At 40.1% G+C, this 15,095-nt stretch overlaps 3 protein-coding genes across 7 annotated transcripts in view; 2 read left to right on the forward strand and 1 right to left on the reverse strand.

Moving 5' to 3' along the window:
* Positions 1–15,095, reverse strand: part of LOC103435554 (uncharacterized) — a 41,708-nt gene that overhangs the window by 15,440 nt on the left and 11,173 nt on the right. The window lies entirely within an intron of this gene.
* On the forward strand, positions 380–2,079 carry LOC103439173 (uncharacterized). 4 transcript variants are annotated; one of them, XM_029103079.2, is made up of 4 exons: positions 380–629; positions 1,375–1,476; positions 1,635–1,706; positions 1,941–2,079. In XM_029103079.2, exons 1-4 carry the CDS (start codon positions 510–512, stop codon positions 1,947–1,949), a joined length of 303 nt encoding a protein of 100 aa, XP_028958912.1. In that variant the 5' UTR covers positions 380–509; the 3' UTR covers positions 1,950–2,079. The 4 variants fall into 4 exon arrangements, with proteins under 4 accessions (XP_028958912.1, XP_070682251.1, XP_070682242.1 ...); XM_070826150.1 differs by having other exon boundaries at positions 1,581–1,706; positions 1,941–2,078; XM_070826141.1 differs by lacking the exon at positions 1,941–2,079 and having other exon boundaries at positions 1,581–1,867.
* Positions 12,125–14,785, forward strand: LOC103453931 (receptor-like protein EIX1). Its single transcript, XM_070826062.1, has one exon. It carries the CDS (start codon positions 12,125–12,127, stop codon positions 14,534–14,536), a length of 2,412 nt encoding a protein of 803 aa, XP_070682163.1. The 3' UTR covers positions 14,537–14,785.

Consider the following 15,095-nt stretch of genomic DNA (forward strand, 5'->3'; position numbering starts at 1 on the left):
TTTTGAGAATAATGGTGGGCGGGAAAATAACATTTTACTTTTTTAAATTTTTATAGTGGGTGAGATTATTATGTGGGTAGAAAAATAGGACACGGGTCTTGTAGCACTCTTCATAAATTGTTTTTTTTTTTTTTTGTGAAAAAAATCATAAAATGTTAAGTCTATACTACTTATAAATGAACAGTGTTTGAACCCGAATTTTACTCTATTTACGACCATGCCACTGCTTTTCAGAGTGGCCTATATGTTTGGGTCCTAATTTCAGTTTAATTACGGTCATGCCACTGCTTTTCAGAGTGGGCTTTGTGGGTTTGCATTCAGTGTGGGATTTGGTAAGGGAAAGGCATGCGGCTTACAGAGAGGAGGAGAGATAGAGGGGGAAGGAGAGAGAGAGAGAGAGGGATTCGGTGAAGGGAAGGCATACGGCTTACAGAGAGGAGGATAGATAGAGGGGGAAGGGGAGAGAGAGAGAGAGAGAGAGAGAGAGAGGGATTCGGTGAAGGGAAGGCATGCGGCTTGCAGAGAGGAGGGAGGGAGGGACGAGAAGACGAAAAACAACTGCAGCAAGTTCATGGACAGGGAGAGAGAAAGCGTTCTGCAGCCCGCTAGCAGTTTTCGTTCAGATCCAGGTTTGTTTTTTTCCCCTTAAAATTTAGATTTTTTTCGCCATTTTATGTTTCGTTCAAATCCGGGTCCGTTTGGTTGCCGAGAAATTCACTTGAAAATTTTCTTTTCGTTGGGTTTTAATTTGTTATTTGGGGTCGCGTCTGGGATGAATTACTTGCCGGCATTTGAATTCGGCTTCTGGGATTGCGAAATTCTTCGATTCGAAGTATTGCTTGTCGGCATTTCATAGACCACATTATGCATTATGTTAGTGAATCGTGCTGAGAACATGTCAATCATATTTAGGTTCTGTGCAAGGAAAGGGACATATGAATCCTGCTCTTGATGATTCAATATGCCATCAAACATTACTTAGGCTTCTAATTTCATACAGAAATCGAAAACCCATTTGGTGAGCCCTTGAGTCAGGGGCTACGCTAGAACATTTGGAATGAGAGTGGTCAAAGCGAATCACGTTTTTGTATTATTTTCGAGTTGAAAAATTAGGTTTTTCTTCATAAGAAGTTCAAATTACACTCTATTGGGTCTGAGACATGGAAACTCAATATCTTTGTGATATTACATTAACATAGTTAAACTATATTTTCTTTTGATGGGCATGTCTAAATTTCTGTATTTGCGCTGTAGGGATGTCTTATCGGGTGAAGTGTTCAAAATCCTTCTGCTAACTGATTTAATAGGTTGAATTTGTATCCAATGTTTTCTTCCAATATGGTCTGAACTATTTTGTTTAATTAACGAAAACAGGTCACTTCTCTCTATGGTGGTCCCTTAGAGTTTATGTTTATTGTGCAAAGCACAGAAGACCCTGCTTATCGAGCTGTATCTATGCTACTATCAGAGCTTAAGGTATACGCAACAATAATCATGGTTTCTTTAATATAAGAACATCCAGGACAAGTCATATATAATATATGCTTGAAAGCACAAGTTTAATGTATAACATTTTTTAGGTTACATGTGTTCCGAGAATGATCTGTTTTACGTTTAACTTCATTTCCTTGCAGGACGAGGTTGATGCTAAGATTGTTGTGGCTGGTATTTCAACAACCTGTAGTCAGAAAATTCACAACCAATTGGTATGTACCTGATTAAAATAATTTACGCTTTGCTACCATGCTGGTGCAATAGCAAGGTCTTGCACAGTTTAAGTGTTATCTTATCAAATCATTATGTACCTATAATTGTTCTATATGACGAGTTTCTTTTCTTTATGGAATAGAGAAATATAAATTTATTACTAAGTCTTAATGGTGTAGGGTATATGTAAATGAATTCAATTAGAACTCACAGTTTTGTTTTCTGTTTTGTAGCTGCCTTGATCATTAGTTGGTGATATTTGGGAGATTGGGTCATCTGGTTGTTTGGATTTAAGTGGGATTGAGGTTATTTTTGCCGCTTTTTGTGATTTGGGTCTGGGTTCTGGTCAAGTTATTGCTATTGATTCTGGGTCATCTTCTTCAAAGTTATTGCTATATATTCCTTCTTCTTTTGGACCCAACAATCTGTGGGTTTGATTGCAGCATAGTGATTTAGTTTAAAATTTCAACATTGATTATATATATATATAGATAATCCTAAACACTTCAAATAAATCTCAAATTGAAAAGAACACTTCAATCTGACTAAAATTACACAAAGGAAAAAACAAAGACAGAAAGTTGGGCGGTGAAACATCAACACTAATTTTATAGGACGGCAATAAGGCCGGCGATGCTGTATGGCACAGAATGTTGGGCGGTGAAACATCAACACGTACACAAAATGGGTGTAGCGGAGATGAGGATGCTTCGTTGGATGTGTGGGCACACGAGAAAGGATAAGATTAGGAATGAGGATATCCGGGGTAAAGTAGGAGTAGCCAAAATTGAAGGAAAGATGAGAGAAAATCGGTTACGGTGGTTTGGACATGTGCAAAGAAGGCCTACTGACGCTCCGATTAGAAGATGCGACTATGGGACAGAGGTTCAGGGCCGAAGGGGTAGAGGAAGACCTAGGAAAACTTTGGAAGAGACTCTAAGAAAAGACTTAGAGTACTTGGATCTAACGAAGGACATGACACAGGATCGAGCACAATGGCGTTCTAAGATTCATATAGCCGATCCCACTCAGTGACTTGGATTTTCCAAGTCTCCAACCGAGAAGTTTTCCTCACTCGGGAAATTAAGGGAACACTACCCCAACCTACATGCTCCACTCAGAAAGCTTCAACATACAAGCTTCAACAAAAGAAAATTCAAAGAACTTAGCGAAGAAGGCTTTGGTGTATTTAACACAATACGTTGAAATGAAGGAAAACTTATTTATTGATATCCCCGATAAGCTACAAATATGTACATATGCATGAGTCAAAATAAACACACAAGAGGGAGCCTTCACAAAGGTTGCTTAGGAGAAGTCTCAGCAGTCGGTAGAGCCCCAGAAAGAGAAGGCACCGGAGGGGGATCATTTGGAGCCTCAGTACTGGACAGAACCCTAGAAGGAGGAGGCATCAGAGGTTGATCATTCGGAGCTTCATTATGCGGTACAGCCCCAGAAGACGAAGGCAATAAATGCCTTTGGAACAAACCCACAAATCTCTGATGATCAAGTAAAACCTGACCATCAGTTTCCTTCATCTGGTCAAGCTTCCTCTTCATGTTTGTAGCATAGTCATGTGCGAGCCGGTGCAACTGTTTATTCTCATGCTTGAGCCCCCTAATCTCCTGTTTGAGACTCATCACTTCAGCCGCCAATGACTCAACTTGGCGGGTTCGAGCAAATAGGCGTTGGGCCATATTAGACACAGAACCTGCACACTGAACACTGAGAGCCAGCGAATCCTTAACAGCTAACTCATCAGACCGTTTGGAAAGTAGTCTGTTATCTTTGGGAGTGAGAAGGTTCCTGGCCACCACCGCAGCGGTCATATCATTCTTCATCACGGAATCCCCAACGGTAAGAGGACCAGTAAGGGAGACGAAGGATGGGCGCCATATGTTGTCTGGAGAAGGCGGGGCTGCCTCTTCAACAAGGTTCAAGTCAAAACGACGGTCAGAGGGGCCAGACATTTTCAAAGGTGTTGAAGAGAGAAAAGGTCGGACAAATCAAGATCTTAGAAGTGCAAGAATGAAGCTTCTACTGGTGGAGATTCAAGTGTGCTTTGGAACTTAATGCCAACCCCTATAAAAATCTGCACTCGACGGAGCTTCAGAAATCGAAGAGGCGCCTGCTCAGAAATCGAAGAGGCGTTTGCTTTCTCAAAAGTTGGGCTGCTTAGAGATCACGAGGGTTGATCTCAGAAATCGAAGAGGCGTTTGCTTTCTCAAAAGTTGGGCTGCTCAAAGACCACGAAGGCCGATCTCAGAAATCGAAGAGGTGCTCGCTTTCTCAAAAGCTGGGCTCCCCAGAGACCACGAGGGCCGATCTCAGAAATCGAAGAGGCACCTACTTTTCCAGCCTTGTCAGCACCTGTCACACGCACACTCAGCTTTGCGGAAATTATGGGCATTCTGTCAAAGACTTCTGGGGAAGTAGAAAACACATGAATCTTACTGTTCAATCACCCACTTCCCACACGCAACAATAGCTCACGGGTACCACAGATAACTTTGCCAAAGTTCTCTGCCAAAGTTGAGCACGTGAAGCTTGCAGCTCCCACTACATCGCTCTGACCAAGAAGGGTAAAAGAATAGCAAAGAAACAACACTAACAAAGTTTAGACCCATAAATTTTGAAGGTCTAGCTACCATATTATTACCCACAAGGGTAAAGGAACAGTACCACTGCTGGATAATTGGAAAGTCCCTGTGTGTCAACCTCTGTGCTTCGTGGCAAGGTAGACTAGCAAACATGCCCAACCTTTACTCACATTCGAGAAAACACTCCCAATAAGATTGCTTGCTCCAAAATCGAAGAGGCATCGTCCTCCAAATCTCGAGAGCCAGACTCCCAACATGACTACTTTCTTAAAAATCGAAGAGAGGGTAAAGGAACAGTACCATTGCTGGATAATTGGAAAGTCCCTGTGTGTCAACCTCTGTGCTTCGTGGCAAGGTAGACTAGCAAACATGCCCAACCTTTACTCACATTCGAGAAAACACTCCCAACAAGATTGCTTGCTCCAAAATCGAAGAGGCACCGCCCTCCGAATCTCGAGAGCCAGACTCCCAACATGATTACTTTCTCAAAAATCGAAGAGACACTGCTTCCCGAATCTTCGAGAGCCAGACCCCCAGCATGATTGCTTTCTCAAAAATCGATGAGGCATCGTTCTCCGAATCAATCGAAGAGGCGCTCGCTTTCTCAAAAGCTGGGCTGCTCAGAGACCACGAGGGCCGATCTCAGAAATCGAAGAGGCACCTACTTTTCTAGCCTTGTCAGCACCTGTCACACGCAACAATAGCTCATGGGTACCACAGATAACTTTGCCAAAGTTCTCTGCCAAAGTTGAGCACGTGAAGCTTGCAGCTCCCACTACATCGCTCTGACCAAGAAAGGTAAAAGAATAGCAAAGAAACAGCACTAACAAAGTTTAGACACATAAATTTTGAAGGTCTAGCTACCATATTATTACCCATAAGGGTAAAGGAACAGTACCACTGCTGGATAATTGGAAAGTCCCTGTGTGTCAACCTCTGTGCTTCGTGGCAAGGTAGACTAGCAAACGTGCCCAACCTTTACTCACATTCGAGAAAACACTCCCAATAAGATTGCTTGCTCCAAAATCGAAGAGGCACCGTCCTCCGAATCTCGAGAGCCAGACTCCCAACATGACTACTTTCTCAAAAGCGAAGAGAGGGTAAAGGAACAGTACCATTGCTGGATAATTGGAAAGTCCCTGTGTGTCAACCTTTGTGCTTCGTGGCAAGGTAGACTAGCAAACATGCCCAACCTTTACTCACATTCGAGACAACACTCCCAACAGGATTGCTTGCTCCAAAATCGAAGAGGCACCGCCCTCCGAATCTCAAGAGCCAGACTCCTAACATGATTACTTCCTCAAAAATCGAAGAGACACTGCTCTCCGAATTTCGAGAGCCAGACCCCCAGCATGATTGCTTTCTCAAAAATCGAAGAGGCATCGTTTTCCGAATCTCGAGAGCCAGATACCACAGACCACTTTTTCAAAGTGCTCTGACAGAGTTAAAACATGTGAAACTGGCAGCTCCCACTACCGTGCTATGACCAAGCAGGGTAAAGGAATAGCATTACTACTTGTTGTTAGGGAGACTCCTATATATGTCGACCTCCATCCTCAACGGACAGGCAGACCTGCAAAAATGCTCAACCCTTCATCATATCTAAGAGGGCACTCCCAACGAAGCCTTTCGAAATATTCAGCTTTCTTTCCCCCCGATAATACCTCTGCAAACAAGCTATACTAGAGCAAGAATATCTCATATCATCAGGGTTAAAAGCAAGAGTATCCCATATCATGCTTTTTCCCTGTCTTTTCCTTTGGCCTTGTTTTTACCTGCAAGACAAGGAGAAAGAGAGCAATCAGTCAGCACTTGGAATCAAGCTTCCAGCCAGGAACTGACTGCCTGGAACCCCTTACCTGATTACTTACCTGGCATTGCTCTCGAGTACTCATCTTCAACATGTTATGTTTCCAGGGAAGATTACGCATCTGCTTGAGGAACAGATAGGGCAAGTGCGAAGGATACAAGGAAGCATGTGGAGACAAGCGTAACAGCACACGTGCCGATACATCCATTACTCTGTCAAAAGCAAAAGTATCCCATATCAGCAGGGTGGAACGTACTCTAGATTTGATGGACTTGTTTTGACCCTCAAATTCTTCAGTCGGCCTTATACTCTGGAGGAAACCAGAAAACCCTCCAGCTCAGTTCAAGAATAAGCCTGTGGAAAGTTACTTCTTCAAAAGCAAAAGTATCTCATATCATCTCTTCTCATTTTTCTTCTCTTTATCCTTCATGCTGCTGCAAGATGGGGAGAAGGTGAACAATCAGTCGGAGCTCTGATTGCTTACCTTGTCTGTCACCTCTTTCAGCAGACCCCCTAGCTCGGCGACTTGGGGGACTCCTACTACATGGTTTGTATCGCGCTTGACCAAGCCTGAAACTACAAGTAAGCTTCAAGTGAAATTGATACATTACCTTGTGCATCTCTACCAGTTAAAGATACCACCCCTGGATGGAGGAAGAGTACTTCCAGAGAAGATGCCACATCTACCTATGAGACAGATAAGGCAAGTTAAGACGACACCACACTCCGATACTTAGAAGTTTCGTGATTACGAGATCATTCTCCCACAATATTTCCTAATGTCATTTGTACTAAATCATTCACTTGTACTCACTAAAGGAGAGCTTGAACCTATGTACTTGTGTAAACCCTTCACAATTAATGAGAACTCTTCTATTCCGTGGACGTAGCCAATCTGGGTGAACCACGTACATCTTGTGTTTGCTTTCCTATCTCTATCCATTTATATACTTATCCACACTAATGACCGGAGCAATCTAGCGAAGATCACAAAAAGCGACCGTTTTCGCTACCTAGGATCTATCTTGCAAGAGAACGGAGAATTAGATGGAGATCTCAACCATAGAATACGAGCTGGATGGATGAAGTGTAAGAGTGCATCCGGCGTGTTGTGTGACCGTCGTAGGCCACTGAAGCTCAAGAGAAAATTTTATAGGACGACAATAAGGCCAGCGATGTTTTATGGCACATAATGTTGGGCGGTGAAGCATCAACACGTACACAAAATAGGTGTAGCGGAGATGAGGATGCTTCGTGGGATGTGTGGGCACACGATAAAGGATAAGATTGGGAATGAGGATATCCGAGGTAAAGTAGGAGTAGCCGAAATTGTAGGAAAGATGAGAGAAAATCGGCTCCGGTGATTTGGACATGTGCAAAGAAGGCCGACTGACGCTCTGGTTCGAAGATGTGACTACGGGACAGAGGTTCAGGGCCGAAGGGGTAGAGGAAGACCTAGGAAAACTTTGGAAGAGACTCTAAGAAAAGATTTAGAGTACTTGGATCTAACGGAGGACATGACACAAAACCGAGCGCAATGGCGTTCTAGGATTCATATAGCCGACCCCACTTAGTGGGAAAAGGCTTTGTTGTTGTTGTTGTTGTTGTTGTTGTTTAGGATTATCTACATATATATAATCAATGTTGAAATTTTAAACTAAATCACTATGCTGCAATCAAACCCACAGATTGTTAGGTCCAAAAGAAGAAGAAGAAGAAGGAGTGAACAACATGAAATTGGCTTTGGGTAAGCTTCCACTCTCTTCTGTGTATGATCTCTTTGAGAAGTGATTTTGGTTTGTGCTTTCAAAAAAGATGATGGCAATTTCATATTTGGACAGAGAAAACAATAGGCATGTATGATGAAGTGGAATTTTTCGTGGTATTATCAACATGCATGTTATAAAGAATTCTTCATTTAGTTTTTTGGGTTGTGTGTTTTGTGCTGTTTCATTCGTGACTTGTGTGTTTTGTTGTATCTGATTCAAGTATACGTCATTGAAGAATGTTAATGAATCCAAACATTGGTTTTGGGGTGTTCTTGCTAGAAAAGCCAAAGACATTCTCGACGATGATGATAATGGAGTTCAGGATTATGATTCACCCCGAACAACAAGGACGGATATGCTGTCTTTGCCAACAAGGGGATAAGGTGAGATATAGTTTTCGTCATGTCTTTATAGTAGCTTGGCATTTTCCAAGGACTTTTAATTGCTGCTGCATTGTTGAATACATTAAGAATGATCCTGTAAACCAGAGAGGGAGTCATCAGCTTATGGATCTGTTAACACATCCAATGTGTTGTAATCTTTTCGCTACTTAAACATGTTAAGACATGAATTCTAATAAAAACTTTGGTCTGCTACTTTACTTATGGTGCTGTTGGTTTACTCCAACGATAATACCTAGCTAGGATAGCCTTTTCTTTATGTCTTAATTATTGATAGTGCTATCATCATGGCAGGCTATGTTGGGGCAAAAACTGTACAGGCAAAGACATAAGAGTGATGGATTTTGGAATGAAATGCAGAGGATATCATTTTGTGCTGCTTAAGTAAAAGTTTCCTCTTCTGTTATATTTGTGTGTTGGATATTGTAGAAAATTAATATAAATTAATATAAGTTGTATATTCATGATAACTGACTGATTAAGATTACTTACAAGGGGTATATATGCACAGGAGAGCTCAGCATGAGGGTGCTGTTGGTTTACCTTGCCTGGATGTGTTGCAGTGCAGGGTTGTTCAAGAAAAAAGGTTTTAAAGGATCCTTTGCAGATGCAAGATCTTCTGCTAAATGATAACATTGCAATCCGAGTGTAATTAGTTTAGTTTTTTCTAGTTTTTTTTTTGTGAAATGTTATTTACAATGTCAGAATGTTTCTTGGAATTCAGTTGTCAAGGTTTCTTTTTATATTTTCCCCTTTTTAGACATTTGCAGTTTTGTCCGGAGTGTGTGAGCTGTTGCTTCAGCCAAAACAGGTGCTCTCTCCAGTTTTTCATTTCTTCCATACTCAAACCCTAGCCGCTCCACCTGAATCTCCCACACATAAGCAAACTCCATCTGAAAGCCGAAGAATCCAAAGGTAAATCCCTTCGAACTCTTTGATTATCAACCAGATTTCAGAATGTTTTTGGGATATACACTGCTATTTCATATAGTGTTAGTTCAATAGTTTAGTCCTAAGACCTAGCTCATGAGACATCAGAATTTCGATTGATTTAGCTTTTGTCCTATGCCTTTTTTGTAGGCACAACAGGGATTGTAGACTACACAAACTTAGAAGATATGAAGTGTGCGGTAAGTCCTTTTACTTTCTCACTCCAGAGTCCATACATTCATATTTTCTGTAACCTTCTATGGAGCATGGGTACTAGGTTGTTGAATATTGCTTTTTCAATATGTCGATGTGTCTGAAGCGTCTATAAGAATCTCAAACTTCATAAATAATTTCCATGCAGATCAAAAAGCTTGATGGCTCTGAGTTCCGAAATGCTTTTGACCGCCAATCTGTTCGCGTATGAATCTTACAAGTTGAAAATTTATTTTCTCTCCTCCTGTATTTTTGTTTATCTTTTGCTCTGTTGGGTTTTTTTTTTTCCAACAACTCAAAGGGCCGAAAGGTATTCTCTTTTCATATTCTTCTCTCCCAATTTCTTTAGGGTTAATTTCAATTTTCTTATGCTATTTGCATTGGTGCTTTTTAGAGTTTAACTATTTGATTTCACAGATTCATTTCAAACACAGTAAATAGTTACATTTTAAATTCGTATTTCATAACTTGGTTGCTCGATTCTAATGTCGATTCGTTACAACAGAAGTGAACATTTTCTTTCAATAATTTAATCTGATGTAACTCTGTTTTTGTTCTCTCATGTCTAGGTTGGTCAAGGACATGGGGATAAGAGCACTTTGGAAATGGGTACGAAAGGAAATAAACTTGCTGAACTGCATTGGCATCTATTGTTCTGGTTTTTCTTTGACAAGTTAACTTGCTCTCTCTTTGCAGTACGGTGCACAAATATGGAAAAAGCACGACAGGGGAAAGCTGGGATATTGTTGTGGATGAGGAGACCTATTACGAGTGAGTCTGGACTTGGTTCTGGTTCTGTCTACATATAGTATGTTGAAGCAGTCAAAAGGATTTCAGGGGCTATAAGGGATGGCTGTAGAGGCCACCCGCTCGATATTGCCTTGTTCGGTTGTTCATCCAGATACAAATTCTTGTTTAGCTCAGAATGCACGGGCTACATCAGCTACATTTAGGAAAACATTTCCGCTTTACTTTTCTTTGATGTTTGTACCATTCGTTGTTTTCAGCCTACAGAAGGTAAATTCTTCAAACTCAGCCTTTTCTTCTCATTTTTTACTAGGATAATGCTTCTTTAACAATTATTTTCTGAAATGGTGCGTTTACCTATTAGTTCTGCCGACCACGATATTGGATTTATTGCCATGAATGCACATTTGCCTTCAGAAGGCAATTCGATCTAACTTTTTCACTTCCCTTGAGTTAAGATCTAACTTTTTCACTCTAACGGAATGTTCTGTGCAGACTGGGGGTTATTACATAGCATTTTTACTCACTTCAAGAGATCTGTTTTACTTTCCGATCAGTTTGAGTGAATAAATTCCTTGTGAACTTGGAAATCTCTCAAGTCTAAGTGTTTTGCACCTCGGTTGATATGAGTTTTGTAGATACTAGAAGAGCAAATGATTGTTAAGAGTAGTGGATTAAATCATTTACGTGTTTGATATGCCTAGCTAGCTACGAGGGTCTTCAGTCTTAGCTTCGACTTGTACGAAGGACCGTTCCCAGTTCCTGGTGGGGTTGTGAATATGACTGGTCTTAAAGTCCTTATTATCTTTGAGCAAGAAAAATCAAAGCTTTAATTATTCTGCATGACTTTTCATGCATTCACCATCGTATGGAATATATCACAGTTTTTGGCCAAATTTTCCACATAAAATTTAATCCTCTCAACTTCCTAACATTATCAAACATTCAATGACAGTCGGACTGTCTCATTCAATGACAGTCTGATCTGGAGATAAAGTTGACAAGTATTATTATACGGCAACTTGATGATGTTGCTGGTGATGTATCTGGATTGGCCGTGAAATGGTATGGAATTTGTTTATGATTTTGCCAATTACACAAACTGAGTCGTTTTTGCTGTTATCTGTTGGAGTTTTATGAGTTGTGTCTGGTGTGCCTTGCCATGAATAGTGAAGGATCATTGACTCTCTACTTCTTAGCAGTAGCTGGATAGTCTTTCATATACAATTGGATCATGATAATGTTTTGAGGCATTTCAAATTATTCCACATGTAAATAGTTTTGAATTCAGAGTTTAGTCTTTCGATTTCAAGCTGCCATATGATCTTTGAATAGTTCAAGCATTTTTGTTGTCATTCTAATTCTCTGAAGGTAAATAGAAAAATTGTATGTAAATCGAACAATGATTCATAATCTTTTGCATGTTGGTACTATTGTTGATCCAAAGCCACAAGAACTTTGTTGGTCTAATCTTTTTTGCATGTAAATAGAAGTCTGATCTTTTTTGTGTATACAAGTAACAGTATCATTTAAACGCTTTTAAATCCCGCAGCATCGCATGGGCAATTTTTGCTAGTTATAACCAAATGTATGAAATTGAAATGTCATAGAAGTGTTGTACGAGGTTACAATTTGAGAGATTTTTCATTGTGATCGGAACACGGGATGATATACCACGTGTCATTATATAAATGGTAGAATATGTGTTAAAAAATAAAATTTTCATCACTTGTATAAAAACACGTGGTGTACCACTCATGTTTCGATCACACTGAAAAATTTGTCGTTACAATTGTACCAAAATTTAAAGAAGTAAATTGTATTTTACCCTTCTTACTTTCACTTGCTCATTTACTTGTTCGACGCCCGGCTTAGGTGGGAGTATTATATCCCAGTAAAAATATCACATCCATAAAAAAAATTAAATTTTTCATCTATATTAATACAATGTATTTGAAGGACCGACGATTCCCAATTCCAAGTGGGGTCTCCCTTGATCTTTCTGGAAACTTTTTTAATTCTTTGATGCCGAGGTGGGTTTTCAGTCTTAAAAATCTAGTTTCTCTTCGTCTCAGTGATTGTTGGTTCCAAGGTCCAATTCCTAGCATTTCACAGAATATCACATCTTTGAGGGAAATTGATTTGTCAGGCAATTCTGTTAGTCTTGATCCGATTCCCAAATGGCTGTTTAACCAAAAAGACCTTGCCTTGAGTCTAGAATCTAATAACCTCACAGGACAACTTCCTAGCAGTATTCAGAATATGACTGGTCTTACAGCTCTTGATCTCAGTTTCAACGACTTCAATTCTACCATACCTGAATGGTTGTATAGCTTGACCAATCTCGAGTCCTTACTTCTTTCTTCCAGTGTCTTGCATGGTGAAATATCGAGTTCCATTGGAAACATGACATCCCTTGTCAATCTTCACTTGGATGGTAATCAGTTGGAAGGGAAAATCCCAAATTCTTTGGGACATCTTTGTAAGTTGAAAGTTCTTGATCTGTCAGAGAACCATTTCATGGTTCGAAGACCATCCGAAATCTTTGAAAGTTTGTCCAGATGTGGTCCAGATGGAATAAAGTCATTGTCGTTGAGGTATACTAATATATCAGGTCACATTCCAATGTCACTAGGAAATCTGTCAAGCTTAGAAAAATTGGACATATCTTTAAATCAGTTTAATGGAACTTTCACAGAAGTTATTGGTCAGCTCAAAATGCTAACGGATTTGGATATATCTTATAATTCGTTAGAAGGTGTGGTGTCGGAAGTGTCTTTTAGCAACCTTACAAAGTTGAAGCATTTCATTGCAAAAGGAAACTCATTTACTCTGAAAACTAGTCGAGATTGGGTTCCTCCTTTTCAACTTGAAATTTTGCAGCTGGATTCCTGGCATTTGGGGCCTGAATGGCCAATGTGGTTGCGGACACAAACGCAATTAAAAGAACTAAGCTTGTCTGGTACAGGAATTTCAAGTACTATTCCAACTTGGTTTTGGAACTTAACTTTCCAATTAGATTATCTGAATCTCTCTCACAATCAGTTGTATGGGCAGATTCAAAATATATTTGGTGCTTATGATTCAACGGTTGATCTTAGTTCTAACCAATTCACTGGTGCATTGCCTATTGTTCCCACCTCATTATATTGGCTAGATCTTTCCAATTCATCATTTTCTGGATCTGTTTTCCACTTCTTCTGTGATAGGCCGGATGAACCAAAGCAACTTTATATTCTTCATCTCGGGAACAATTTGCTCACTGGAAAAGTACCCGATTGTTGGATGAGTTGGCAATCCTTGAGATTCCTAAATTTAGAAAACAACATCCTAACTGGGAATGTCCCAATGTCCATGGGATACTTAGTTTGGCTGGGATCCCTGCACTTGCGCAATAATCACCTGTACGGAGAATTGCCACATTCCCTACAGAATACCTCGTTGTCAGTTCTTGACCTTAGTGGAAATGGGTTTTCCGGAAGCATACCAATATGGATAGGGAAAAGCCTTTCAGAGTTGCATGTTCTTATCCTTCGTTCAAATAAGTTTGAAGGAGATATTCCTAATGAAGTTTGTTATTTGACAAGTCTCCAGATATTGGACCTTGCACATAACAAACTCTCAGGAATGATACCGAGATGCTTCCACAATTTGAGCGCCTTGGCTGATTTTTCACAAATATTTTCTACAACTAGTTTTTGGGGTGTGGAAGAGGATGGACTTACAGAGAATGCAATCTTGGTAACGAAAGGGATAGAAATGGAATATACCAAGATTCTGGGATTCGTAAAAGGCATGGATCTTTCATGCAACTTTATGTATGGAGAGATCCCTGAAGAACTTACCGGCCTCCTCGCATTGCAGTCACTCAATTTATCGAATAATCACTTCACCGGAGGAATTCCTTCAAAGATTGGTAGTATGGCACAGTTAGAATCTCTCGATTTTTCCATGAACCAACTTGATGGTGAAATTCCTCCAAGCATGACGAAATTGACATTTCTGAGTCACTTAAACTTGTCCTACAACAATTTGACGGGACGAATTCCGGAAAGCACTCAACTGCAGAGCCTTGATCAGTCGAGCTTCGTCGGCAACGAACTATGCGGAGCTCCACTCAACAAGAATTGCAGCACGAATGGGGTGATACCGCCACCAACAGTTGAGCAAGACGGAGGAGGAGGATACCGTTTACTCGAAGACGAGTGGTTCTACGTGAGCTTGGGAGTTGGATTCTTCACGGGGTTTTGGATTGTGCTTGGTTCTTTGCTGGTAAACATGCCATGGAGCATTCTTCTTTCACAGTTGCTGAATAGGATAGTGCTTAAAATGTATCATGTAATTGTTGAATATGTTTAGCTTTGTTTTGTACTTTGCGTAAGTTTGTTGGCATTTTCCTTGCTGCGACGAATATGCCAGTATGGTTGTGTTGTATGATTTTGTTAAATTTCGTCCTCTTGTTTTATTGTATTTTTCTTTCATGTTTGGCTTTAGGGGGTTAGGTTTCATGTCCCCCCCTCCCTTGTATCATTTTTGTTTTCGTTTCTAGAGGGGTAAGGTTTATGTCCCCCCTTCTTACTCAATGTTGTTTTTCTCTCTTTCTTGGCATTACGAGGGGTAAGGTTTATGTTCTCCCCTGACTAGATGTAACTTATTTTTTTCGTTATCAATAAAATATCCCTCGTACCATCGAGGTTTTCTTAAGAATAAAAAATAGAAAAAATTATCTCATATAAAATTAAAAGACTTGTTTTCTGACCAAGTAGTTCTTAATTCAGCAAAAGTCAATTGAATGACAAGAGAAATGTGTGAAAATGGTTTAGGAATTAGTTACCTATTAATTAATTATCAGCAAACTCACATTATTCACATTATTTCGTGGTTGTATTTTTAATGATTTTTTATTTACAATTTTACA

This window comes from Malus domestica, chromosome 01 (genome assembly GCF_042453785.1).
Source record: "Malus domestica chromosome 01, GDT2T_hap1".
In the NCBI taxonomy this organism is placed as follows: domain Eukaryota; kingdom Viridiplantae; phylum Streptophyta; class Magnoliopsida; order Rosales; family Rosaceae; genus Malus; species Malus domestica.

Coding starts and splice junctions, on each gene's coding strand:
- LOC103439173 (XM_070826141.1), top strand. CDS start 510: ATGCGGCTTGCAGAGAGGAGGGAGGGAGGGACGAGAAGACGAAAAACA. Junction 630..1,374: donor CAGTTTTCGTTCAGATCCAG/GTTTGTTTTTTT, acceptor TAACGAAAACAG/GTCACTTCTCTCTATGGTGG. Junction 1,477..1,580: donor TGCTACTATCAGAGCTTAAG/GTATACGCAACA, acceptor AACATTTTTTAG/GTTACATGTGTTCCGAGAAT.
- LOC103453931 (XM_070826062.1), top strand. CDS start 12,125: ATGTATTTGAAGGACCGACGATTCCCAATTCCAAGTGGGGTCTCCCTT.